The 27,965-nt window shown below is 48.4% G+C and overlaps 1 protein-coding gene across 1 annotated transcript; it reads right to left on the reverse strand.

Moving 5' to 3' along the window:
- Window positions 1-29: 29 nt before the first annotated feature.
- Calb2 (calbindin 2) lies at window positions 30-27,945 on the reverse strand. The gene is made up of 11 exons (XM_027933221.2): window positions 27,852-27,945; window positions 16,489-16,565; window positions 13,102-13,191; window positions 10,442-10,522; window positions 6,240-6,296; window positions 5,580-5,657; window positions 4,997-5,052; window positions 4,687-4,726; window positions 4,450-4,503; window positions 3,560-3,631; window positions 30-557 (listed from the first exon to the last, which is right to left on the reverse strand). The coding sequence occupies exons 1-11, from the start codon at window positions 27,943-27,945 to the stop codon at window positions 441-443; spliced, it is 816 nt and encodes a 271-aa protein (XP_027789022.1). The 3' UTR covers window positions 30-440.
- Between the last annotated feature and the right edge of the window lie 20 nt (window positions 27,946-27,965).

The raw sequence follows: 27,965 nt of genomic DNA on the forward strand, positions 1-27,965 counted from the left end.
CCGCAGCGGGAGCTCCGGGAGACAGCGACCCCAATACCGAGGCGGTGGGCGGAGCCGGAGCCGGGGTGGGCGTGGCCCAGGGAAAGGCGGGGCAGCGAGAGGGGGAGGGGCGCGCGCTCCGTTGGACCGAGAAGCCTAAATCGTACAGCGAATGAGCTCATGCATCACAGCAGAGAGAACGAGGGAAGCTCCACCCCGGCCCCCACCCACCTTCCATGCAGTTGGCGATCCGCGAGGGCAGCGCTCTGTGCCTGGCCGGGCTCAAAGAGGCCCCTGGCCGCCCGCCCGGCCTCCATCTCTCCTGTCCTGCTCTGCAGGCTGGTGGTGTGCAGGTTGCAGGGGTGGGGGAGGGGCGCTCACAATCTCTGGGTCTGGGGAGAAGGATCAGGACAGCAGGGGCAGGGTTTGCGGGAGGTGGGGAATCAGCCCCTGCCTCCCCTTTACATGGGGGGTTCGCTGCAGAGCACAATCTCCAGGTCCTTTCGGTAGAGCTTCCCCGCCTCGGCCAAGGACATGACGCTCTTTCTGTAGTTAGTGAGTTGTTGGATGTTCATTTCCTAGGAGATGGAAGGAGAGGGTGAGAGCAGGCTCGGTGAAGGGCCCCACCCCAAGGAGCCCTCCTGCGCATTCATAAACACACTGGCCTGAGACTTTCTTCCCATCCCAGGGCAAGTGGCTCACAGGGACACAAAGCCCAGGCTTTGGATCCAGACAGACCTGGGTTAAAACCCTCTCACTCACTGGCTGCATTCCTTTGGGGAGAGTCAGATTTTTCTGAGGCTCAGCTGCTTCACCTGTGAAGTGGGTGCCTCATTGAGGTGTTAGATGATTAGAGGGAGGAGAGAACGTGAACACTTGGTACAGAACCTGTGCCACGCACTTCAAAAAAGGGTATCCATCACGATGCTGGTTGCTATCTGTGCATAACTTGTAAACATCCCTCCATCTCACGGGGCTGCATTTACTCAGAACAAATCTCGGTCCCCACAGGTGATGGAGGGATGGCCAGGAAAGCTCCCTGGTCTATTTCCAGGTGGTCTGGACCATAATTCCCTAAGTCTCCCCCATGTCTCCACCACAAACAAAACTCACCATCCCACTTCTTGTTCACTGGCTTCTTGTGGGCCTCTAAGGTGATCCATGAACATACACTCATGGAAAACGGAGACCAAAATTAAACAATACTACACCTGAAATGCCTTATGTTGAATGTATGGTGTGTGAAATAATTGCTTTGAATACAAACAACCAGTGGGTCTGAAATATAGCAAAGTCACCATCAACACTGGAAATATCACTTAAACTCGATTTCCCTTCCTTCCTTTTTACTACCTTTACTCTTCCTTCCTGATCCTGCCTCCCTTCTCTTTCTGGTATTTCTCTCTCTCTCTCTCTCTCTCTCTCTCTCTCTCTCTCTCTCTCTCTCTTTTTCCGTATTGAAAACATTGGCAGATACATAAAACAAACAAACAAACAAAAAAACCCTCTCTCCATTCTGCTATAAGAAAACGGAGGCATAAAGACTAAGATACTCACTAAAAGGTTGGACCAGCTTGTCATAAATATCCTTAGTTTGTCTTCTGAGCCCTGAAGTCTACCTAATTATTTACCTGGCTTACCTGTCCTTGATCACCTCTTTTTCAGTTCCCAAAGTTCAGTCTTATTCATTGTTGTTTAGGGACATCCCCCCACATAACTGATTTCTGGTTTTGTACCACCACCCCGTCCAAGGGCACTTTGCAAGCATCTCTAGTCTGGGGGACATCTTTCCTAAAGTTGTAAAGTCCCTGGAAATGTCACCTGATTCATAACACTGGAGTGTGCCTTGGCTATCTGCCACTCAGGAACTAAGGAAGGGACCCTGCATTATCAACCCCATGCTTGAGAAAACTCCCATGGTGAAATGTGGCAGTGGAGAGACCTTGTGTCCTAGAGGGAGGGGCTGCTTACTTTCTATGTCTCAAAGTTTTGCTTGACACTGGGGAAGACGTTAGTGAGTTGCCATGGCCTTAGGTATGCTAAAAAATACTGAAGTCCAATCCCATCAGCCTGTCCCTTTAGGAGCCTCCAACATTAATCAGCTCAGAAACTTTATCATAGTCTGTGCAGGCACCATCAAAATGGAATTGCGTATACCATGTGAGCTCACCACAAATGGCCTTTCCTTTCCCAACTCAGGTGCTGTTCCGTTAGTCATGCAGCTTGCTCTACTGATTCATTCTCTCCATCCCCAGGTGCCAAATCTAGGGCCTGGTCCAGGTGGAAGGCTCTCAGGTAAACAGCTTCATTAATATCCCATCCTCTAACCTTCAGAGTTGTTTCTGAATCCTGACACCCAAATATTTGTCTTTGTTTCATATGTGGGGTCTGTGCAAGTCTATGCATGGTTCTTAGTCAAGAAAAAGCCTAGCAAGTTGATGACCAGGAAATTCAGGTCACTCTGAAATGTAATGCATGCCTCAGGGTTTATCAACCTCAGGTGTCAGACAGGGCCTTATGAAGAATAATTGTGCCTCATTAATTCAATTATAGTTAAAGACATTTTCCATTAAGGTGCCAGCATTCCTTGGACACCTAGGGTGTGCCTAATTTTCTACTGGGTTATGGTACCAGTTCACATACCTGGTAAGGATTTCCTTCTTCCTAGGAAGTCTTTGATTCCTTATATTTTCTGCCTCTTTCTAAAAGGACTTGTAGGACACACACACACACACACACACTGCAATATGAAATAAATGAAGGATGATATTCAAGATGAAGATAAAGAGATCAGAAAGCACTTGGAAAGACAGATAGACTCAAAGGCTGCAGCAAAAATTTTTTTCCTGAAATTGAGCATTAAATTTAGCTCTTGCTTGGCAGCCAAGGCAGTCAGACAACTCAAGGAATTATAGAGCTTGCAACGTCTAATTAAGGAAAGCAAAAAAACCATTTGCTCTGTGAAAGACATTTTCCAGGGGGTGAAGAAAGACAACTGCAAAGGCCTGGTCTCCTAGTTGCAGTTTTCTCTGATCCCTCAACCAGGGCACCAGGGTGAGCCCACTGGGGGTGTCTGCAGGATGCCCAAGAGCCAACCCCAGGCAAAAGAGTGAACTTCACTTCTCAGCCTTTTCTTTGAGATGAACAAACTCCTCGGTGGCTCCTTTTAACTCCTTCCCCAGCTCTGGATTCTGTACTGAATCAATTCCGAATAGCTGCTCCCTCCTTCCCAGTGGCCCCTGCCCTCCAAAATTTCTATGTCAAAAGTCTTTTTTTTGTGTGTGTGGGGGCAATTTGGCTAACACTGCCACAAGCTGGGCTGTGTCAAAACTGTCATTGCTTTGTAGCATTATTGGTGAGAGCCCACAAATGGAAGCAAGTGTCATAGGTGAGAAATGGACAGACTAAATGTAGTTTCCATACGCAAAAGGACGGAGATTCTGACACACTACAACACGAATGAACCTTGAGGACATTACCCTGAGTGAAATAAGTGAGTCACAGAGGGATTGCATGATCTCCCTTCTATGAGGTACCTTCCCCAGGGCACCTGGCCCAGGCCTCTGGTTCACTTGCTTACCTTCTTGTTCTTCTCATACAGATCCTTCAAAAGGGCGTCCAGCTCATTCTCATCAATGTAGCCACTTCCATCCTGGAGGTGGCAGCAGAGAGTCAGCTCAGAGCTCTGAAACCCAAGCCCCTGCACCCGGCCTTGCCTTTTGCTTCCCGCAGCCCGGATCCATTCCAGGGGTCTATCCCGAGGATCTATCCTTCCTGTTACTTTGTACAAAAGAGGCATTCAGACCATGTAATGATAGAATAATGTGTCACTCTGTCCACCAGCCAGTGAAGGAACCAGGCAGTTCAGGACAAGCCTTTTCTCATGAATACATATAAATGAGGTTCCAGAAGCATCTAATTAGCTCCTTGAGTCTGGGGGCTATTTCAAGTCAATTTCCTAGGCTGGGTATGTAGCTTAGTGGCAGAGTGCTTGCCTACCATGTGCAAGGGCCTGGGTTCCATCCCAGGCACTGCAAACATAAATAAATGAAGTCTACCTCCGACCCTTTGGTCATGGATAAGACCACAGAGTCACATGGGCGTGGTGTGGGGTGTGTGTGGAGGAGGTCATCACAATCCCAGCACTGATTCTAGTGCAGCCAACTGGCTCTGTCTCCAACGTGATCACATTTAGCTTCACCAGCCTCTTCTAACTATTCTTTGCTGCACTTTAAAGAAGCCAAACCCTTGGGCTCCTCAGGCCATGGATAGAGGAGGACACTTGTGTAATCACAGAGCAGAAGATGCTGCAGGAAGGAACCACATGGCCCAGTGCCCCTCTGGAGAGCTGATCTCTTCCCACAGATGAAATTGAGCCCTTCTGGCCAGGGCTTGGGGGTGGGGTGGGGGGAGGTTAGGGGCAGGGGTAGGGCCCTGCTTTTCCATCCTGTGTGGATTTGCTTCTCTCACCTTGTCATAGAATGTGAAGATGGCATTGAACTCCTCTGAGGTCAGCTTCATGCCCTGTAAGGACCAAGGTATTAAAGACAGGAGCCGAAGCCCTGGAGGGTGTGAACACGAGCATGCGCGTGAGGCGTGAGGTATGAGGTGTGTGTTGGATCGGGGCAAAGGAGGGTGGAAGGCCCCGGAGCTCAGAGAGATGAGGGGCAGGAAGGAAAGGAAGAAAGGAAAAGTGGCTCTTTTTACCTGAAATTTAAGCAGAAAGTTTTCCTGGACAGGCAAGAGTCTGCAAGGAAAATGTCAGAGCAGAGATTAGGAGATGAAACGCAGGGAAGGACCATGCAGACAGGGGCAGCAGTGGAAATGATGTCTGAGCACCTTGTAATTAGGAGTTGATGAAAAATTGAAGAGGGAGAGGGACAAGGTGAGTTTTGGCTTTGTTTTGGGCTTCATGATACCTGGACCTGCCACTCTTTCCACCCCGCCATCTTGGCAATGGGAATGGAAGACAGGAAGTCTTGTTCAAGGTGTCACAGTGGTGAGGGTAGGCACTTACCGGGACATCTCTGAGAGGCCCAGTTTGCCATCCCCATTCAAGTCAAACATCCGTAGCTGTTGGGGACAGAAAGAGGGGCTGGCGTTATTTGCTTTGACCTTCTCTCATATGGGGCCTTGACCTGCCACCTCCTTCCACTGAAGAGGGGGAGGAAGGCAGAGTGTGCTCATGCCTCCTCTCAGGTCACCTGGAGGCTAGGGACCAACATGGTCTCAACCAGTGACTGGAAAGGACAGCAGGGCCTTGGTTCCTGCTCTTCTCTCCCCTTCTCAGGGAGAGGGGTGGTGGAGGGATACCGGCCAACACCAAAGGCCCAACCTCTCCAGGTTTATCCTCTCCTGGGCCTCAGGGCTTGTCAGGGAAACAGATTGCTCCCACCCCAACCCCTCCAGCTCACACTGGCCCAGAAGTCAGCTTAGTGGGGATCTTGAAGGATGTGTGGGGCATGAACTCACATCCCTATTGACAGCTGCCACTGTGAGTTGCTTCACCCAGGCCAGAAGAACCAGCAAACAAAAGACCCTGCACACCAGGATTCTAGTGGCCTTCACCCCTGGGAGGGGGGACACTTCTGTTCACTCACTATGGTTTGGGTGTATTCCTGGAGCTTGGGTTCATCATACGGCCGGTTGGCCTTCTTCAGCAGGTCCGACAGGAATCCCTGGAACACAAAAGGCCTCTTCAGAGCTTGACTCACTATTCTAGTCCCTCATTCAGACAGTTCACATTGTTCTTTGAGGTCTACCAGTTATGTAGCTTATGTCCCTCATAATTTCTTGATCTTTAACACTTGTGCAGTGAACTTAAAGACCTTAGGTAGCTTTTGGCTGCAACCTTTTCCCATGCAATAGGTGGTAGAGACTGGCTCTGTCACACAGGGCTCACCAGTGCCCCAAGATCAGTGGTTGCCCAGAGGAATTTAGGGATGGATGTACCCTCCACTACATGGCAGAAGACCAATCTTTCTGGAATTGCCTCCAGGATGCCTGTCCTGGGTTCCAGGGTGGAGAGGAGCATGGGGTGGTTGAACTCTGTGGCCCTACAGCTCCACGTTACTGATTTTACAGGGCTTCTCCGAACAAGTCCAACAATCCAGTGCCAAGCTCAAGTACTCCTAAGCAGGCCATGAATCCATGCTCTTGGTCCAACGTCCCCGCCCTTCCCAGGTTCCTTAAACCCATGGCCACTCTAGCCTCTGGCTCATTCTCCACATTCTCCATACCTTCCCCAAGGCTCATCCTACCTTGAGCTCATTGGCTTCGATGTAGCCACTTCTGTCGGTGTCATACTTCCGCCAAGCCTGCAAGGGGAATGTCAGCCTGTTCATAACAATGTATCAAACCTACATGCCTCCTTCCATTTCTCCTTAATGGACCAGGCAGGATCTTATTGAAGGAGTAGAATGAGGACATAGGGATGGTCTAGCCCAGTTACAAAGGAGGAAATGAGGGGAAGTGTCTTAGTCAAGGTCACACAGAGAAGGAGAAAACTGCTTGAACAAGGTCACCCTACTCTAACTTGATGCAGGACTGGGTCCTTCTTTGGATCAACTTGTAACTGGTGTTGATGTTTTCTAAGGTGTTAAACCAAGTGGCTTCTACCAGGTCTAGAATGGGGATCTAGTGGATCTTATTTTTGTTCTGGGCACGTGGGTATCTTTTTTCTGCTCTGAAAGCTTCCCATACCAGGTGGAGGCTGGAAGTAAGGGGAAGAGCCCCCTGGTAAGGGAATGAACGGGCTCACTGTGCCCCCTCCTCCATCCCTCCACCACATGGCAGCCGTATCTGATGGTGAAGCAGAATTGGTAATCAGTTTCTTTTGTATGACTAAAGTCACTCCCCTACCTTATGATTAAAAACATCCTTTTAAAATAGGAAACCCCCTATCAATCCATATGGTTCAGGGAGGTTGACCCCATGTCCACAAGTGGGCATGTGACAAATGCCTGCCCAGTCAGATGCCCCCCTGGATGGATCCCATCCCACACTGATTGTGGGTTCTGATCTGAGTCTCAATTTGGTGTCTATTGGAACCAGGCACAACTTTCTGAACACAGAAACTGTAGTCTTCAGAGAGGCAGCAGTGACATGGGTTTGACTGCCTCTCTGTTCTGTCCGCTGGAGCAGGAACAGACATTACGCAGGAGACACAAACACAGTAGCCATGGTCTTAAGATATTCAGAGTTCTTTACCTCCCTTCCAAAGGTAGAACCCAGTTCTCCTTCCTTGGCTGTAGAGTGGATTGAGTGACTCACCTCTAATGAATAGAATATGGCAGATAAGAGAGTGTGTAACTTCTGGGACTAGGTCATAAAAGGTAGGTATGGCGGCTTCCTTCTCTCACTCTCTTGGGTCACTTGCTCTGGAGGAAGCCAGCTGCAGTGTCATGAGGATATTCAGCACTATAGAAAGGCCCAAGTAGTAAGTAACCAAGCCTTCCTGCCAATAGTCCTGTGAAGGAGCCTCTGTGGAGATGTCATATTTCCTAATCCCAGTCAAGTCTTCAGGGGACTTCAGCACAGCTGACATCCTGACCAGCAGTTTGTGAGAGACTCTGGGCCAGAGCCACCCAGCTAAGTTGTCCCTAAATTTCCCAACATAGAAACTGTGAGATAATAAATGCTTATTTAAGGGTGCTTTGGGGGATAATTTGTTACGCAGCAATAGATGACTAACACAATATCCTAGGAAAGTCTGGTCCTGTATGCACATGCACTGAGACCCCAGCCTTTTACCGAAGTCCTCTGGTGGAGAAGAGTGAATGTCTTGAGATGGAGGTTCAGGGCAGAAGGTGCTACCCATGTCTGGCCAAGAGGCCCAGAGAGCTCTGTTCCCCTAAATCTTGGGATTAGGTTGGTGTCTTGGATTTCTTATTTCTTAGATTCTCTTTCAAGTTTTGTTCTCTTGACTTTTCTTCCCTCTATCCCCTCTTGGCTCCAAATTGCACACCTGAATACTGGCTAGATTTGGTTTTCTGACAGCCATCAATCCTGTTTCCTGAACTTTATCTCTGGCTTCCCCCACTTCTCCACATACCCTCCCTGTGTTGACAGGAGTGTCAGCATTTATGGATAATTTAAAGTCTTTCTTTTACATCAAACAAGGTGGTGTGATTTTCATGGTGCATCAGCGCCAGGGCTCAGGAAATTTGGTCCTGATTTTTCAAAGCTAGGAAACAGGAACAAATTCCAGCAAAAGAGTTGATGTGCTGTAGACAACTTTGGTAGATGGTATTTGATTAGGCAAATTTGTTTTCTCTGAAGAAAAAAAAAATACCTTGGGTTCCACCAAAACATGCCTTCCTGTGCCCAGAAAACCCACCCTTGAAAAGGCACTAAGAGATATGTGCAGGCTTCCAAGTATGACTTCACCAACCACCTGCAGGTATTTAGAGCATTAGAAGTTAGCTCCTTAGTGAAGTCTTGACTGAGAAATGAAGCAGACAAACTCCAAGATACTGAAAAGGCAGGTGACCTGCGGGGACCCCAATCCTCCACAGAACAGAGCATCCCCAGACTGCTTTTCTGATTGATCCTGTCAGCAGGCCTGACCTCCCTCCCCAGACCCACCCCCACCGCAGCTGGCTGTGGGCTCTCACTCTTGACTTCTCTTCCCTGCCAGCGCCTGGTGCCCATCCATCAGGGTGTCCTTATTCTCTTCTCATTCAAGGAAAAGAGTTCAAGAGACCCGGGCTTTGTGAAATCTCAAAGAAGTCCTGAGGTGTCCCTAAAATTAGAAGTCAAAATGTTGTGCTGAGCAGCGGGTCAGGAGCTGAGAGCACAAGGCTTTTGGGGCTCTGGAAGGACCATTTCCTGTTTCTGGCTGATAAAAACAGAAAGAATAGATACCCCAAAAGGGATTGGTACTGCAGGAAGGTGGGGTCCCAGGAGGTGTGGCGGTGGAGGGTGCTTGTTCTACAGTTATGCTGGGGCTTAGAAGAATAAAAGTGTGTAAGAATATGGAATCATGCCAACTACACAGAGATAAAATACTAATAATCTTGAGGAGGGAGGGGGAGAGAAGCTTTTTGCTCCTCTGAAAGCATCTCTGCTCCCTGAAAGCTATCCTCATCCCTATTCGGACCAGAGATGGAGGAGAGGTCAATTTTTGTCCACTTCTCTACAGGGAAAGGAGGGGTCAGACACAGTAGTCCCTTCTCTTTGGACAGAAAAATGGACACTCATAAAAACAGGACCCCCCCAATTAGAAGAATAAGCTGTACTTATCTCCCCCAAAGTCAAAAGAACAACCAAGACAGAATCCAGGATATCAATTACCAGCTTATGGGATCTTTCCATCTCAGAAAAACTGGAGAGAATCCTTTAAAGCACCATAAAATTAAACCCATATCTGATGCTTAGGCAAACTGCTCTAAAAATGACTCTCCGCCTTGAGAATTGGTTCTTTCTCACCGACTTTGTATCCTTTCGGGGAGGTGGCTGCTGTGTGGGTTTTTGGGCTGGCTCTGCTGTTGTTCTCAGCAGTAAATCATGGGGAAGGGATTCCTGGTGACTGGGAATGGATTTTACCTAGTGAATGGCAACTCTGAGTCTCGTTGAAGATGGTCGTTGAGTATCAGAACACATAGTTTTCACTGTGGGAACAGGTTGGATTTCACTCTGAGAGACATACGTTATGAATGGCTTGGGTGCGAAGTCCCAGAAAAATGGTAAAAAATAATTGGTAATTGGCTGGATATCAGGATTAGTAATATGGATTGAACCATCCAGAACTTCCAATTTTTACATGTCAAAAAGCAGTTCAATATCAGCAGTTTTATGTGGTTCCATCTATCCTTGAATGTTATTCAAAAGACATTTGAGTTTTGTGTGCAATTCTTATTGCAAAGGGGCAATGCTCATTTTTAAGGGGGTTGCTGGAGCCCAGACCACAGTCAAAGATCAAATCCAGAAGACACTGGAAACTGGCGTTCTCACTGGGGGTTTCCAGCTTTAGACCGGCACATAAGTCTGTCCTTCCCAAACCTTGGAACTCTGACTTCCACTCTGACTAACAGGAAGGGTAGCGGTGGTAGGATGAGTTAGAGCCAGGCTGAATGAAACAAGAGTCTTCAGTCTGATGTCATTTGCAAATGCCACCATACATCCCCAAAGGGGAGATGCAGGTACATAGCACGCCCCAGTTGTCTTTGACCCAAACTTTTCATCTCGATCCCCACACTTTAGCAGGCACACGCCACCTGGGGATCTTGTTCAAATGTCAGCTCTGATTCAGCGGCGCAGGGAGTCTGCCTTTGTGACAAGCACCCAGGTGACAAGCACCCAGGTGGTACTAATGCTGCGGGGCCAGGCCATGGACCACACCCCGAGGGGCAGAATTCTAAGGGGTTTAGCATCTCCCAGGGACCCTTCGTGGGCATGAATGTGGGCCTGGCTTTGAACACGGGAGGAAGGCTGGTCCCAATACCTGGAGAGAAAGTCTCACCTCCATAAACTCAGCGCTGGAGCCCACGTGCTGTCTGAAGCACAGGAGGAAATTCTCTTCGGTTGGCAGGATCTGCGCCAGCTGGAGACACACAGAGCAACACCAACATTAAGGGGGGACCTCAGGAGGGAAGCAGAGTTTCCACAGGAAGGATGGAAGGGGCCAGTGGAGGGGCAGTGTGGAGGCCACGTTTTTACTGGCTGCCCTTCAAAGGGGAAGAAGATTGTTCTTTTACTGTAATCCTTAGGATAGGAGCAATGGGACAGACAGAAAGTGACACTCCTTTAACATGCAAGCACCCAGAACTGGGCAGTTTGGTGGTTGCCTGGGGTGAGATGGCCTGCTTCAGGTAGGAGGAACATTTGTGGGTGACAGAATGACTGTATCTTTTTTTTTAAATAAGTTAATATTCTGGTATAGATGGTCTATTGATGGACTGAAGATTAAAGACCTATATATCCATAAATTATTTTTTAAACATTATCATTTTTATCATCATTTTAGCAAAATCACTTATTACATTGCTATTTTTTTTTTAAATTTTTATTGTTGGTTGTTCAAAACATTACATAGTTCTTGATATATCATATTTCACACTTTGATTCAAGTGGGTTATGAACTCCCATTTTTACCCCGTATACAGATTGCAGAATCACATCAGTTACACATCCATTGATTTACATAGAATGACTGTATCTTGATCCATTGAGATGGTGATCTCATGGTCTAAAATCTAAACTCAAGAATTTTAACACTCTAAATGGATGCAATTTATTGTATGTAAAATAATACCTCAACAATTTGATTCTCAAAAGTTGTAAGTACGTTCATGCAGTAAACACTGCCAGCTGCCCACCAACTGGCCTTCCCCCTCTGCTCCCAGCCTCCTGTGGATACTAGCAAATCATCTAAGTCAGATAAATGTGATAATTCCACTCCCTCTGCCTGTGATTGGCTTACGGATAGGCCTGTGACCCAGTTCTGGCCAATAAAATGTGAGGGGAGGACTGCTGAGGGGACTGGGAAAGGTTTCTTTGCACCCAAGAGGGGCCCTTTCTGCTGGACATGGTGGGATCTGGATGTGGTACCTGGATCTGCTGCAGCCATCCTGCTGCCAGTTGAGGAGGAAGGTGTTTTGGAGGCAGAGAACTGCAGAGAAGCGGAGCTGCAGCCCTGGCCTCCTTTTCAGAGCACCAACCCTGCCCATGACCTTTGTCATTAGGAGCTTCTCTTGGTTTAAACTAGGAGTCAGTAAACTCTGACCCCTGGACCAAAGACGGCCCAAGGCTTGTTTGTAAAGTTTCACTGGAACATTCATTTGCATTTTGTCTGTGGTTGCTTTTCGGCTGTGGTAGAGTTGGAGAGTTTTGGACAAAGGCTGCATGGACCATAAACCCTAAAGCATTTTACAATAATTTGTATTTTGTACAAAGTCTGCTGATCCTGGTTTAAGCCCTTGTGACTGAGGATTTTCTGACTGCAGCACAGACGTCCCCAGCAGCTGTTCTGGTGCCCCTCCTGGTGCGTCAGGAAAGGGCAGAGAGGGGGCTAAGTGGGCAGGTGGTGTCTGCCAGAGCCCAGCCTCAGCCTACCTCATGCTGCTCTGCAGGCTGCAGCACCATCCCTCAGCGGCCCTGAAGTTTGCTAGCTCACTGCTCCTAGCTGCCCCCTGCACGAAAGCAGCCCTCAGACAAACCAGAGCTGCCCACCCAGGGAGGTTCCTGGTCTCCTCATTCCCCAGAAAGGGGCAGCTTGCTTCCAAGGACTGACCAACATGGTGGCCTCCAGGTGGGACCCACTCTGTGGCACAATCCACACCCTAGAGCTCCCCATGAGGTAGCAAGTTTGGCTCTGGCAGGCACCACCTGCCTACTCAGCCCGCTCTCTGCCCTTTCCTGATTCCCTTTCTTCCCTTCTCTTAAAAGAGTTCTTCTGCAAAGAATCACATCCACTTGAACTGGTGTCACAGACTTGGCTTCTAGGACACCGGGCTCTAGAGCAGCACCTGAAACAATTTACCTGGGGGAAGCTATGCCCTCATTCACGTACCACCATCTGACCCCTTGACCATGAACGGCACACTGATCACCAGAGTTTTCCACAGACATGTTTGTATATAAGCATATGCATGTATATGTATGTATGCATGGATGAATGAACACATGTAAGTATACAAATTATGCATAGTATATAAATTATGCTTATATGTGTAATTTATATATGTGTGAATTATGTATCTATATAAATCTTTCATAGTTGTGCCTTTGGATGCCTTGAGGTGGGTGGGGCATGAGCTCTCCTGTCCACCTGTCTTCCTCTCCCTACTCCCTTTAGTTGTGCTTGTCCCACACTTGTGCATTGACCCTGAGAGCCCAGTCCCATCACATGTTGGCTGGGCCTGGAGAATGAGTAGAGTCTCCTCTTTCCCTGGGTGGAAAATGTGTAAAGGGCGTCAGCTCTGGTTTGTCTGAGGGCTGCTCTCCTGCAGGGGGCAGCTGCCCTTGTTCTCTTTGGTCAGCCCCAAGCGCTGAGGGTGGATATCTTTAGGGCCTCATTGGTGGATATTGTTATACCCTCATTTGGGTGCCCAGCAGGAGGCATGTGGCCAGGAGAGGCACAGGGGTCAGACAGCCCTTCCTTCGCTGGGTCCCTGCACTCACCTCCGCCATCTCGATTTTCCCATCCGAGTTCTTGTCATATTTCTGCATAAACTCCTTCATCTTCTCCCCAAAGTTGTCACTCTTTGACATCTGTGGAAAGAGCAAGGGCTGATTTTGCTGCCACCTCGCATGGGAGCTGCGGATCTCAGTGCAGCAGTGTCGGGAGTCATCCTGTGTCCTGACTGGCACAGAGCTGGTACAGCCAGTGCTCTGAGGGATCTGGGCCGTGACCTTTTCCTTGTCACCATCCCTCCCAATCAAGTCGTTTCTTATTCAAGTCTCCGTCGCATAATTTTCAAAGTGGGACAGCACATGCTCTGTACCAGGTTGTTCACTACCTTCAAAATGGATTCAACCACAACTCCATCAGAAGGGTTCAGAGTTTCCCATTAGTCAGATGGGAGAACTGAGGCCCCAACATTTTAAAATTTTATTTCCCCACATTCTTATTGGTGCATTATAGTTGTACATAATGGTGGGATTTGTTGTTTGTACATGCACACGATATAACAGTATAATTTAGCCAATATCACTCCCCAGGACTTCCCTCTCCCTTCCCACCTCTCAACCTTTGGTCCCTTCCCTCTATTCTACTGATCTCCCTTTGATTTTCATGAGATGCCCCCTAAACCTTTCTTTTTTCCTCTCCAGCTTCTGCATATGAGAGAAAACATGTGATGCGACCCTTGACTTTCTGAGTTTGGCTTTTTTTCCTTAACATAATGGTCTCAAGTTCCACCCATTTTCCTGCAAATGACATAATTTCATTTTTCTTTATGACTGAATAAAACTTCAGTGTGTGTGTGTGTGTGTGTGTGTGTGTGTGTGCGCGCGCGCACGTGTGTGACATTTTCTTCATCTACTCATCCATTGATGGACACAAAGGCTGGTTCCAGATTTTGACTATTGTGAATGGTGCTGCTATAAACATAGGTATGCACGTATCACTGTAGTAAGATGACTTTAATTTTTAAGGATAAATACCAAGGAGTGCTATGGCTGGGTCATATGGTGGTTCCATGCCTAGCCTTTTGAGGAACCTCTGTGCTGATTTCCATAGTGGTTGTACCAATTTATAATCTCACCAACAGGTGTAAAAGTGTTCCTTTTCCTCTAAATCTTCTCCAGCATTTATTATCACTTGTATTCTTGATGGTTTGCCATTCTGACTAGTATGACATGAAATCCAAGTGTACTTTTGATTTGCATTTCCCTAATTGCTAATGTTGTTGAACATATTTTCATATATTTTTGGAGGCTCCAACATTTTACCAAGACAGGTTGTAATAGAACCTAAATTAATCCAGTGCCCCTGCCCAATATTTAATTGTTCATTTCTCTCTTTGAAGACTAACTAGCAATTCCACAATATTTCTTACTCTGGTTTTATGCCAGGAGGAATATGAGATGTCATTACATGGTGAGGGACAATTTAAATAGTGCATTCAATTATTCTGACTATAGAAAAACAACTTAAGTTCCTTTAGCCCATTACTTCCTGTCTTTAATGTAAGGCTATCCTGGGCGGGGGCTGTAGCTCAGTAGTAGAGCGCTCACCTAGCATGTGTGAGGCACTGGGTTTGATTCTCAGCACCGCATATAAATAAATAAAATAAAGATCCATCAACAGCTAAAGAAAAATATTTTTAAAAAATGTAAGACTGTCCTGAAGCTTTTACATCTTCCCCTGGTTTGGGATGCTGTGGATTATTTGCACCAAGGAGATCTTCCTCATCCCTATCAGTAATGAATCCATCGTGGGCACCTGATGCCTTTGCTTCACTTATCTGTCGATTTCCTGGGTTTCAGATTCCTAGTGAAATTCTACCTATTCCAAGGACCTTTTCTAAATCTCTTCTACCACCTTTACCTTTGGAACTAGTCTCAATTTGCCAATCTTTATGTGTTGGTCAATATTTATGTATTTATATTTACACCTGTGCATGGTGTGATGTTATGTATTTATCACAAATGTGGTCAAACCTTTTGAGTTTTACCATGGCCCCTTTGAGGTTAGTGGACTCTCCTTCTTAGACTCTAAGAAATGACTTCTCTCAAGGTCAACCAGTTAAGGATAGCCAGAATTTGAACTCATGGCTCCTGCTTCCAGGACTGATATTCTTCCTACCATTTAACAAATTGTTCTGAGACTCAGTCATGGGTGACAGCAATTGGGATTGTTGCTGGCAGACTTGAAAATCACCCTGAAGCTATCTGAGGAAGGGAATGACTAAGAGAAAAATTTCAGATTTGAAACATTCCATTAAAACACATTCCTCTGCCTAGTCCATGATCCTGGTGTCAGTTTTGAAGCCCTGATTTCTGTAATCCAAGCTTCATTATTGTAGTAATGAGGGTCGATGAGACAACTATTGATAAACCAGCCCATGAATCATCTCCGACCCTGCAAGCCCAGGGTTGCTCTTCTCACTGGGGTGCTCTGCTCAGCTTTGAACCAGGAGCTCCTGGGTGATTGTGACTCATCTGTGAACTGCTTCCCGAAGAGTCGTGAATAAGCAGTGGGTAGGACAGTAGACGTGCAGCAAGGGAGAGGAGAGAGACCCTCAAAAGACCTGAAGGAGCTGGTGGGAGGGAGTGGGCTCCATCTTTCTAGAACCAGTCATGGGAGTCACAAGAGACTGATTCCAATCACCTCAACTATTCAATATCACAGACCTTCACACAGAAATGACATTCCTTTGACTAAAGGGGCCTGGCTGTGATCTGGAGTCTCTGAGTTCAGGCTCAGAAGTTCAAGACACCTCCATGCACAAGGCTGGCCAGCACTGCTTCAGAACAATCCTCCATTTTCCTCCAGCTCCATGCTGAGGATCCCAGCCTCTGTTGGTCTACAAGGGTGGTTCTCTACTGGGGACCATTCTGTCCCCACCTAGGGGAATTCGAAGGAGGCCTCTCCTGGGTAGAACTAGGCACACTGCTGGACATCCTACAACACACAGGACACCCCTGCAACAAAACTAGCCCCAAATATCAATAGCGCTGAGACTGAGAAACTGATCTAGAATGCAGACACTGAAGACCCCTGAGCATCCAGTCTCAAGTCCTACCCCTCTGAAGCATCTTAGGGAGGCTGTGAACTCTGTCCCAAGGAAAAAAAATGTTTCATGCATACACAGAAATACAGCTATGTAGTTTTTTGGGGGAATATTGACCCTGGGCCCATTATGTCACCTCTCAATCCCAGACATCCAAGATATGGAGATAAGGTGCTCTTAGGGAGTGTTCTAATAATTTTTATTTTTATCCTTAGGATTAAAAGAAAAACTTGAAGCATCAAGGCCAGATGCCTCAGGAGCAGACCATGCTCAAGGCCACATGGGTCAGGGCACAGACAACCTGAAATGATGGGAAAGGGGCTGGGCTTACCATGCCAGAGCCTTTTCTTGCCTTCTCCAACTCTTGGAAAAAGTTTTCTAGCTCTTTACCTTCAATATATCCATTTCCTGTAAAGACAGAAAAAAGAAAAAAATAATAAGTGCCTTCAGCTAAATAGTAAGACTAAAGGGGGAGTGTGTTGGTATAACAGGAGTGCGGCAGGAAAGCGGGGGGATTCATGTAGAACTTCTCCCCACCAATCCCCCAACAGGGGTCTTAGCCAGCAGTGTGAGGGATATGGGTTCCGCCCTCAGGGCATTTCCATGCATAGATTGACAGGGGTCCTTGGGATATTCAGCCAGAGAACAGTGGGGAAACTAGCATCTGACTCAAGCTGGCAGAAGTGGATGGAAGCTGGGAGCTGCCACCTCAGCCTGTGACCTTCAGGGAAAGTACTAGGGGGCTCAGTGGGAGTCAGTCAACTGCATCAGGGTTTGTTAGCAGGTGGAGGGCTCTGGTCGGAGGCAGAAGTCAGGCCCCTGGGATTGGAAAGGTATATAGAGTTGAAGGGTGATCTCCCAGAATCCACCTTTACCTGGAATCTCAGAATGTGATTTTATTTGAAAGTAGGCTCTTTGCAGATGTCATTAGTTATCATGAGACCAAGCTGGGCTAGGGTGGGCTCTAAGCCCAGTGACTGGCATCCTTATAAGAAGGCCATGTGAAGACACACAGACACAGGGAAGAGGGTCATGTGACGATGGAGGCAGAGATTTAAATGCTGCATCTACAAGCCAAGAAAAGCAGCAGATCGCCAACAAATCAGAGGCTTGGAGAGAGACTTGCAATGGCCCTTCCTCAGGGCCCCTAGGAAGAACCAGCCCTGCAGACACACACCTCAATTTCAGACCTCCAGCCTCCAGAACTGTGAGAGAACACATTTCCGTGGTGTAGGTCATCTAGTTTGTGGTCCTTTTTATGACAATCCTCAGAAACGAATACAGAAGGACACGGTGAAAGGAAATTATCGAACCCATCTCATCTGCAGGATGGATTATTATCATGAAATGGGATTTCATATGTAAATCACACAGTCCATTATGAGTGTGCAAAAATGTTGGTATTGCTTGCATTCAATTACCAGAACCCGTGTGCAAGCAAACTGATCAGAACCAGGCAGCAAGGTCAAAGCCTGACTTGCTAGAAGATCACAAGTGGTGAGAGGTCCTGTTGGGTCTTACACCTTGAGCCCAGATGGCCCAGGCACCAGGGGCTATGGCCATGGTTAGCATGCTATGTTGGAGTGGAGGCATTTGTGGGAGGGAAATCAGGACTAAAACAAGCCTTCCTAGGCACTACTACTGCAGATTGGATTCTCCTGGGGATCTTTAAAAAACATGGTGTCTGACTCTCACCTCCAGACATTCTTATGTAATTGGCTTGGGGTGTGAACTAAGCATTGTGATTTTTTTTTTTTTTTTAACTCCTAGATGATTTTCATGGGCAGCAAAGTTAGGAAACCACTGGATCAAGTCAAGTTCCAAATCTGATCTAAAGCCAGTGAGCAAGGTTCCCACAGATGAGTTTCAACCTGAACAGGAAAGGGGCGATCTGCTTCTTCAAGAGAGATTGGAATTGCAGACATAACAAAAAAATAACCTAACTGAGGGCATTCGTTCTGGCCTCTGGATGGGGTGGGAGGTTAGGCTCAGCCTCTCCTCCTAGTGCCACCTGAGAACTTAAATTCCAAATAAATAACAGAGGCACCCTCTAGTGAAAATGCTACAGTAAACACTGTATGACATGTTACATGAGATAAATCATGCATTTTTGTCTGATTGCAATGTATGGAGGGAAAGACTTGAGTCCCCTCCCAGGACTGGGTGGTCATCTTTCTTCCTCTGCAGAAATTTTTGGGAAAGTTGGAATTTCACAAAAGGGTAATAGCTTAATGGCCTATGAGGCCTGCCAGAGTTGGGGAGGGAGAAAGAAAGGGGAGGAAAAGGGGCTTTCTGAGCAAAAGGGCAGCTATCCAGTTGATGATGTGCTGCGGGCTGGAGGAAGAAGTCACTTGGTCTCCTTGGTCACTCCCTGCAGTGACCAGGCCTTTCTCCCATAGCTTTGGTGCAGCTTCCTCCGGACTGAGAGGGCCAAGTCGTGTCCTTGTTCTCCAAGGCTTTGCAGAGTCAGACAGGGAGGTAGAAAGCTGAGCTGGGCTCTGGGTCCATCTGCAGCTTCCAGAAGCCTGAGGCTGTGGTGGGAGGTGCAGGGGGCTTGGAGCTGGCACCAAGAATGTGTATCCTGGTTCAATGAAGCAGAGGCCACAGGACCTGGACCCTGAGCCATGTGGGTGAGGGTGTGTCTGTTTGGGGAGTGTATCTGGAGGGCTCTTCAGAGCCGACAAAATGGGTCATGCTGCCGGGCACGGTGGCACATGCCTGTAATCTCAGGGGCTCGCGAGGCTGAGACAGGAGGATCACAAGTTCAAAGTCAGCCTCAGCAACAGCAAGGCGCTAAGCAAGTCAGTGAGACCCTGTCTCTAAATAAAATACAAATTTTGGGCTGGAGATGTGGCTCAGTTTTCAAGTGCCCCTGAGTTCAGTCCCTGGTACTGCCCCCTGCAATGTGTCATGCTGCTCTGTGGGGCTGCCCCTCCTTCTAGCTACCCCCTCCTACTCGATGCTCTGCTGTTTCTCCTCCAGCCCCTTCACCTACTAGGTCAGGGGTTGGCAAAGTTCCTGACCCTTCCTGTCAAGGTCCCTCGTTCTTCTCCTACCTCTATCATACCTCAGTTTCTTTAATTATAAAATATGGCTCATATGGCTGCTGTGAAGCTTCAGTGGGACCATAATAAACAATGCGCCTAAATTGCTGGCCCAAAGTGAGCCTCAAGAACGCCTGCAGCCATCATCGCCATTGCGGCTGGAGTCTCAGCCAGCCACTGGCTCAGGGAAGGCTTGGCCTTGGGCCGCTTGCTTCAGGCTGGGAAGATTGGCAGGGGCCGAGGGAGGCAGAGCGGGCTCCTCTGACCAATTCCAACCCCAAAGAGAAAAGTAGAAAGGCACAGACCAAGAGAAGTCACCTTCTCCTCAGGGGTTTTCTGGACCTTGTTACAACTTACAATAAGCATTTATTTTTACTCCATCTCCTTTGAAGGCTGGGAGGAGGTTCAATGACCTCAAGGAACTCCAGCAGCCAGTGCAGCAAAGTACCGCAGGACACTTCTGAATGCCCACAACCCCGGTACGGCAACAAAGTCTTTCATTTTTCAGAGCACTTTTGACTTCCTTCTTTGCTTCAAGCAGACAATGTGAGGCCTGACTATGTGTATGGCCTGTGTGGGTTGCCATGGGGACCATGGGGATGTACAGAGTTGTCCCTGCCTTCACACCACAGCATCTTCCTGGTGACAGAAGAAATCGAGGCACAGAGGAGGTACGTAACTTGCTCAGGATCACACAGTGAGGCAGGACCAGAACTGGAGTGTCCTAACTCCTGCTTGGGGATTCCTTCCTTCCTTCAATCCTTACTCAGCATCTATGGAGCATGCGTTTGTGCAGGCCATATGCTAGGTGCTGGAAGGGCAAAGGCAAGCCAGAGTGGTCCTGCCATCCTGAAGCTTATTTCTGACTGGGTGGGGTGGCAGAAAGGCCGACCCTCAGCAAGGAAAGGAATTTACACCTGGTACTTGAGAGCATGTGGAGTGCAGTGAAGGCTGGTGATGTCCCAGAGGTGACTCCCAGGCCTGCTTGGGCAGATTGGGCCAGTGCAGTCCTCTCTGAGCAGCCCCAGGCCCTGGGAAGAGGGAAGGAAAGGTGAGGAGCGAACTTAGAGGCAGGGTGAGGGGACCGGGGGCTGGGTTGGTGGCATGGCAGAAGGTTCCAGATGAGCCCCTCGCTCCAAGCTGGGACCACGCACCTGCAGCCCCCGATTTCCGAGTGCCCCAGCCAAGGCATGGAAATGCAGTTTGGCACAACATTTTCTGTTTTTTCTGGGACCTCTTACAGGGGGGGTTGGGGTGACTGGCCACCAAGCAAATCTCACAAGGATGAGCATTGATAAAGATGTGGTTACCATAGTAACCAGCACTCCTAACCTCCTTATCAAACCACATCAAGTGAACACGAGGGAGAGGGGGCAGGGTGGGAGCCTGGGACCCTTTGTCCTTTCTGAACCTACCTCTTGCTTCCATTCTTCACCATCATGTGCCTCAGTTTCCCCCATCTAGTGGGGGACAACACTACTTTGGAAAGCCTTGACTTTCCAAAGGAGGCTCCACCCTATAAGGGTTTGCTTGTTTCTCCCTGAAGTTCGTATATGCATATTTTCTAAGAGTTGAACAGGTAAGAGGTTCCTGAGTCTAATTCTGCCACCAGCTCTGTGCCTGTCCATGTTCAGCAAGTCAATACCCCTTGTTTTCTTTATCGCTACAGTGGACATAACTGCTCATGTCCTCTCTATAGAGTAATCATAAGAGCCACACAACAGGATGTTGTGAAAGCATTCTAGAAATTGTAAAACCTTACTTGAACCAAAGGTGTGTGTTTATGCTGTCTCCTCTAATTGTCTTCTGAAAACCCTTCAGCCCAGAGGGTTCTAGCAGAACTGCTTTCATCAGAGTACCGGTTCTCAGCCCAGGCTGGTTCCCGGAATCACCTGGGAAGGGTTTACACCATTGCCTGCCCTTCCCAGACCTTCTGACTTAATTGGTGGTGTGGGGTGTTTTCCAAGCTCTCTGGGTGATTCTAATGTGCAGTGAAGGTTAAGAACTCCTGTGCAGCAGCAGGCCTCACCTGTAAGGTGCTGAAAAATTATCTGGGGATCTTATTAAAATGAAGATTCTAATTTGATAATTTTAGAGTAATGCCTAAGGGCTTGCTGTTCAAGTGTGGTCTGTGGACCAGTAACATCAGAATTACTCAAGAGCCAGTTAGAGATGCAGAGCCCAAGGCCCCTCCCTATACCTTCTGAATCAGACTCCTCTTCCCCAGAGCAGTGATGTTCAGCAATCTGTTTTATTACCTGGCTCAGGTGATTCTTTAACATGCTAACATCTGAGATATTTATAGTTCTCAAATTGTGGTCTAGACAGGCAGCATGGGGGTCACTTGAGAGTCTGTGAGAAATGAACATCATTAGGCCCCACCCATGACCTATTGGATCTCTCTGGGGGCCATGGAGGCTCTGAGACCTATATTTTAGGGAGCCCTCCTGCATCTTAAGTTTGCGAATGCGTGGCCTGGATGTTGTGACCAGTCTCTTCTAGCTCACCAATCTGCTAAGTGCCCCAGAATGTGTAGGGCAGGGAGGTGGGAGGAGGGAAGTTACACGGTTTTGCACTTCCTAGTACATGGCATCCAAGCATCCTTGAGGTCAGGTCACTTGTTGGCTGCACAGACAACCAAGTTCAAATTGATTGAAAAGCTAATATCCCCATAACTTCCAGCCTGAACATTCTTTTTTTAAAAAGTATATATATATATTTTTAGCTGTAGTTAGACACAATATCTTTATTTATTTATTTTTATGTGGTGCTGAGGAATGAACCCAGCACCTCGCATGTGTTAGGCAAGTGCTTTACAGCTGAGCCACAGCCCCAGCCCCCACCTGAGCATTCTTTGGAATCCCACCTTTTGAGTCAAGAAATCGACTCCCAGTATTATAATTACTTTCCCTAAGGCACACCAAACAAAGCTTTCCGCTCCCCACCTCACCTGGTCTTCTTCACAACCCTGCCAGGTAAACAGATGGGCATCAACAATCCCACCTTATAAAGGGAACTTGGAAGGGGAAGGAGTTTGGTCACAGGGCTAACTGAGAGCCCAGACCAGCCTCTTTGCCTTCTGTTCAGCCTGGCCATAAGCTCTCTCCATGTCTGTATTTGTCTGGGTTTTTCTCTCTGTTAATTACACATATGTGCACGTGTATGTGCACGTGTGCGCACACCCCTATCTCCCAGTAGCTTCTGGAATAATAAGTCCCAGGGCAACCGCTATTGGATGAATGTTTGGACACTTGAATTTCAGTCTGTTCCTGGGCTCTGCTGCTTCTGGAGTGTGACTCTGGAGCTGGGCTGTGTCCCCTGAACCTGTGGACAGCAGGCTGCTGAATGCTGGGTTGAGCCCCAGGCATGGAGGAGACCAGAGGATGGGGCAGATTGGGTGAGGGAGGAGGCAGCAGAAAGCCAAAGTGGAGGGGAGAGGGCCGGAGCTGGAGGCCCCAGATGGGGCTGGCTCGGTGAAGGAGGGCATCTGATGCAATCTGCCAGGAGCCACGCCAGCCGGGCTGCCCGGGGAGGCTCTGTTCCTTGAAGAGCCTTGTGCCTGCTCTATTAATTCGGGCTCCCTAGGTATTGGAGAAGATTTCCCCGAGGGGTCTCCTGAGCCCTGGAAACCTCCCCGAGGGCTCAGCTAGCAAAAGCCTCAAAGATGGAAGGGGAATAAACAAGAAGAGTTGGGCAGGGACACGAGCCGGCGGGTGGCTGCCCAGGCAAGGCAGGCTGAAATGTCTTGTTTGTGAAAACCTGTCCCCTGGGCCACTTCCCTGGGGACAGACCCAGCACCTCTCCCTGGCTGGTGCAGTCACAGTCTGAGAGGCAGGACCATGGTCATCCAGAGGGCAGAGCTGGCACATCATGGATACCCCACACCAAAGGGCACAGCTAGTGAAAGGATTGGAAACTTGGGGGTGAAAGCAAAGAGGGGTGGGGACGTGGCTCCAGGACTACCCCAGGGGTCGGGGCAGGAGGTTCTTCTAAAGAGCCTCAGAGCCTCCCATTATGCTGGGCCGAGATGTCTAGAGACCCCAGAGATTCCCAACAGCGTAAGAAGAAAGCCTCTGTCAGATGATTTTAGTCTTGGTTCCCAGCCCCCAGCCCACTGACTTTAATGGCATAGCTGTTTTTATAAATCCCGTGACTCTCTTATGAATTATAGTTAACTTACCTTGTGAATATTGTATTTGCGTAAATACTTAATATCTGCCCTGTTTCTTGCAATCCTTTGTGGCGAGCCTTCCCTGGTCATATGTCAGGAGTCTTACTTGTCTTACCCAAAACCAGTTGTCCAGACCTCTCCCCACCTCTGAGAGGTGCTGCTGTTCCGGTTTTCCTTCCCTTTTCCCCTATGGGGACAAAAAGGAGCAGTGACCAGCACCCTAGGTGGGCAGATCTGGATACTGGGTTCTGGCTAGTGGTCCTTGGGGGTGTGTGGGTTGCAGGGCACTTCTGTTAGGACCTCTAGGCTTGGAGGAAGAGGAGAAGAGACAGGGAAGCACTCCTCAGCTCTGCATGGTCCTTCCTAATTTCCAAAGTCCTACAGAGCAGTGGGGCTCAGAGGACCTTCAGATAAAGAACCAGGCTAGGGGCTGGGGATGTGGCTCAAGCGGTAGCGCGCTCGCCTGGCATGCGTGCAGCCTGGGTTCGATCCTCAGCACCACATACAAACAGGGATGTTGTGTCCGCCAAAAAACTAATAAATAAATAAAATTCTCTCTCTCTCTCTTTAAAAAAAAAAAAAAAGAACCAGGCTAAGTCCCCGTGAGAGGTTTTGAGAGAACCCCTGCTTCACGGGGGCCACTTGGCAGTGGAAAAAGCCCATAAGAGTCTGGAAGGTGTGTGTATATGTTCTTTTAGGGAAGTGTCCAGAAAATTATCTTCTTTTTACCTCTTTATTGTTTTCTTGTATGTATAAGAAAACACGCCCTCGTGAAATTTTCAAATGTTACAGAAATTAACTTAGAAAGTTATTTATTTTAATTTGATCTCATCTCTCCAGAGGGAACTACTATTGTTTGGTTTTTCCCCCCTCCCCAAATATTCTCCAATGTACTTATGTCATTAACAATAAAAATGGCCTCATGGGGCTGGGGATATAGCTCAGTTGGTAGAGTGCTTGCCTCACATGCACAAGGCCCTGGGTTCAATCCCCAGCACCACTTAAAAAAAAATGCCCTCATGAAAGTATTCTTCTATAGGTTTTTTTTTTGTACCAGATATTGCTTAACCACTGTGCCATATCCTCAGTTCATTTTTTCTTCTTTTTTTTTTTTTTTAAGTTTTAGGGTCTCAGAGTTTCTCATGTTTCACTAAGTTGCTGAGGCTGGCTTTGAATTTATGATCCTCCTTCTATAGTTAAACAAACAAACAAACAAACATCTCGGGCATCTTTCCATGGCAGCACAAAAGCTCCACATTAGTATTTTTGGTTGCATAAGAGTCCATCGTAGAGATGGTCATCATTTACTTTTCTGATTCTCCTCCCCGCAAACCTTCAGTATTTCGAAGAACTTGTGAATGGGTTTCCTCATTCACATACTATTTTGCATGCGTAGGCTAGCTATTTTAACTATGTAGGGTAGATTCTTGGAGGGAGTGGGGTTCCTATACTTGGTCCTGTGGATGTCCACTTGCCTCTAGGAAAGGGCTCATCTTCTCCCCACACTCCTTATTGCTTCTAGAGGGATAGCAAGGACTACGACATTTCTTTTCGGAGTCACAACTTGACCAGCATGGAATGGTGGCCTCAGTCAGAACCACTCAGAGAGGGCGTATCAACTCTAACCTGTGTATCTCTCAGCCGCCTGGGTCTTGTAGCAAAGAATGACCAGGAAACAACAGAACAATGGCCTCAGACATGTGGGGGGTCCCCCACCATGGAGGTGACATGTAGAAGAGCCCTAGACCCCACCTGGCTCATAGGGTGGTTGGTTGTACCTTCCTGACCCCTGATGTTGACTTCAAGTGATAACATCTGAACCCTCCCAGTGCCTGGCTTTGGGAACCACTGAGGAGGAGTCACGGGTGGTACTTGAGACTAGGCAACCAGGTCCCCAGCCCCTTCCTGCTTTGCTGTGTGATCTTGTGAGGAAGTTTTGCTTCTCTGAGTCCCACTTCTCTACTCTCCAAATACCTGCTCTTTTTTTTTTTTTTTTTTTCTCCACCACAAGGCTAATGGTAATTTTGAAAACAATCTCTCTGGGCAAGGACACTAGGATGAGTTTCTTCCTCTGTTTTAGAACAGGCTGAGTGAGGGTCAGTGCCTCCTACCCCCCAAACCCACTCTCCCTGGGATCCAGCTATTTCTTAAGGTCTCCTTGTCTTTGTTTAGCAGAGCGTCCAGAAGGTGTGGCGAGGTGGCTCACTCTCTCTGGTGGCTGTGATTAACTGGGCTCCAGTGAGCTCACTCCAGGGACCTTGTGAGCTGCAAAGGAGGGTCCTAACAGAGGTCTTTAAGGCAGTGAGCACTAAAACTCTTTGAGTTGGGAAGAAAGCCTATGTTGCAAACAGAAGCCAGAGTTGGCCAGAGAGGGCCCAGGCACCCCACCTGGTGAGCTGTTGGACTCACCTGTAGCCTGAAGGTATTTAGGAGGGGAGGGATGGGCACAGAGAAGGTCAGAAGTGAAGGTACAGAACAAGGTGGCCCCCAAGCTACCTCTGGATCCTTCAGTGGAATCCCATTTTGGCTGTATGTACATTTCCATACCACCTCGATTCCATCTCTGCCACCTTAACCCTCTTTGTTTTCCTCCTCCATTGATCCAGGGTGCTCCAGTCAAGCCAAGGACCCCTTTCTGGGATAAAAGGAAGTGCCCATTGCCTCCGAGGCTAAGTTGGGGGCTCTTCTGTGGGCAAGTGGGAGGGAGATTTGCATCTGTCATCACAGAAAAATCCCCTCTTCCAACTCCAGCAGGTGTCCAGACCCCCACCTGGGTGGGGAAACAAGACTGGCCAGGCACCAGCACCACCACTAACTTGCTACCCAACCTGGCCCAGGTCAGGCCTCCTTTCTCTCTCTCATCTGCAGGAGGGGAATCTGCCCAAAAGCTTCACAGCGGGACTCAAATAGGGTGCAACGGTTTTGAAAAGTACAATATTTCAGATTGTTCATCAGCTCAAGGCTTTGCATGATTACTGAGAGGGCCATTGGTTTCCCCATGCAGAATGGGGAAAGTAGAATTGTGGAGTCCTCTGTTTATAGCTGACTCATCTAGGAGGCCAGTGGTATAACCTTGGCTGTTTGGTAACTTTCCTTGAATCATGCAAGTCTCTGGTGCAGATAAACTGGCAGGAGCATCCTTAGGGGACGTACATGCCATGTGGAATACAGAGGCTGCAATCTTATTACAGTTCTTTTCACCAAGTTTTATGGAAATACAACCTCTCCTTAGCCCCATTTTTCAGATTGAACAATCTACCTCCTCCTGCAGAAATTCACAGACAGTTCACCGTCCTACCCAGGTATCCAGATGCCCAGTTCTCTACCTCCACTTTTTTATTGCCTCCAAGGAAACAAAACTTCACCCATTAAGTCCCTAGACATTAACCCTTGCCTCCCCACAGCACTCTGAGCAGAGGATGTCTGTTTAGCTACCTCCACACTCTGCCGAGGTGAAGCAGGGAGGAGGGAAGAACTGAGTGAGCCACCACCTGGTAGTGCCTCCCATCCCCCTCGCTCTCAATCCCAGGATAAACACCTTGAGCCACCACCCTGCCAACGGGTCTGAGATGCCAGCACATGTTGGATGCCAGGACCTTGGAAAGGAAATCAGATGGCTTATTTATTTTGAAGTGATGGAGAAAAAGTCTCCAGCGACATCAGAAGCCTCTATGGTGGGGCTTCCCTGTATGTCTGAATTAGACCACCATAGATGCTTGGAGTCCCAAGTGCTAGGAACGATCTCCAAAGGCCATTTGGTCTGGACTGCACTTTTTGGGTTGGTCAACATCAAGACCACACAGTTTAAGGTTATAAGTCTGCCCACATCCAGAGACAGAGTCAACAAAAGCCCAGAATTATCATCATGAGAGAACAGGGAGGCTGGCACCCTAATCCTGTTCCAACACACCCACTGCTGCTCTGATTGGGAAATCCAGCCATGGGGCTGGAAAATAGACAAAAGAAGCCCAGGTGGGTGCTAAGAGGCCCAGGTGCCATTCTCCACTACTGGTCCTGGCCACGAGGCTTTCCCTTCAGGATGCCCCGAGTGCCCCAGCTTCCAGAATGGTGATGGGGCTAGCAGCACTCAGACAGAGGAACAGAGGGAAGAAATGAGTGGGCTTCTGAGACCTGTGGCCACAGCAGTTGGAAGCAAGAAGTTATCTTTAAGGGAAAGGTGGGGAAGATGGCAGGGGGAATCATGGGGTGCCTTTTCCTGCCCAGGCCGCCTCTCTGGGAAAGCTCCAAGTTGCCCAGAATGAGAATGCAAAAGCGGTGGGCTCTGTGTCCACCTTGGTCAGGGAGGAAAAGTTACTGACAGCTGTCTCCAAAGCATCTGAATGTCTCCCAGACTCGAAACCCCGATCCCAGCAGCCCAAGGGGAAACGCACACTACCCGCACTGACCCATGCCCCCTGCCCTTCCACCGCAGGTCCCCCGGGGACTAAGAGGCATCAGAAGTTGGGAGCTCTTACTGACCGTCTGCGTCAAAGTGCTTCCAGATTTCCAGGAACTGGGTCGCTGTCAGCTCCGCCAGGTGCAGGTAAGGGGGCTGCTGCTGCGGGCTAGCCATGGCGAGCCGCTCGCGGAGAC

The sequence above is a fragment of the Marmota flaviventris genome, chromosome 18 (genome assembly GCF_047511675.1).
Source record: "Marmota flaviventris isolate mMarFla1 chromosome 18, mMarFla1.hap1, whole genome shotgun sequence".
Taxonomy (NCBI): Eukaryota; Metazoa; Chordata; class Mammalia; order Rodentia; family Sciuridae; genus Marmota; species Marmota flaviventris.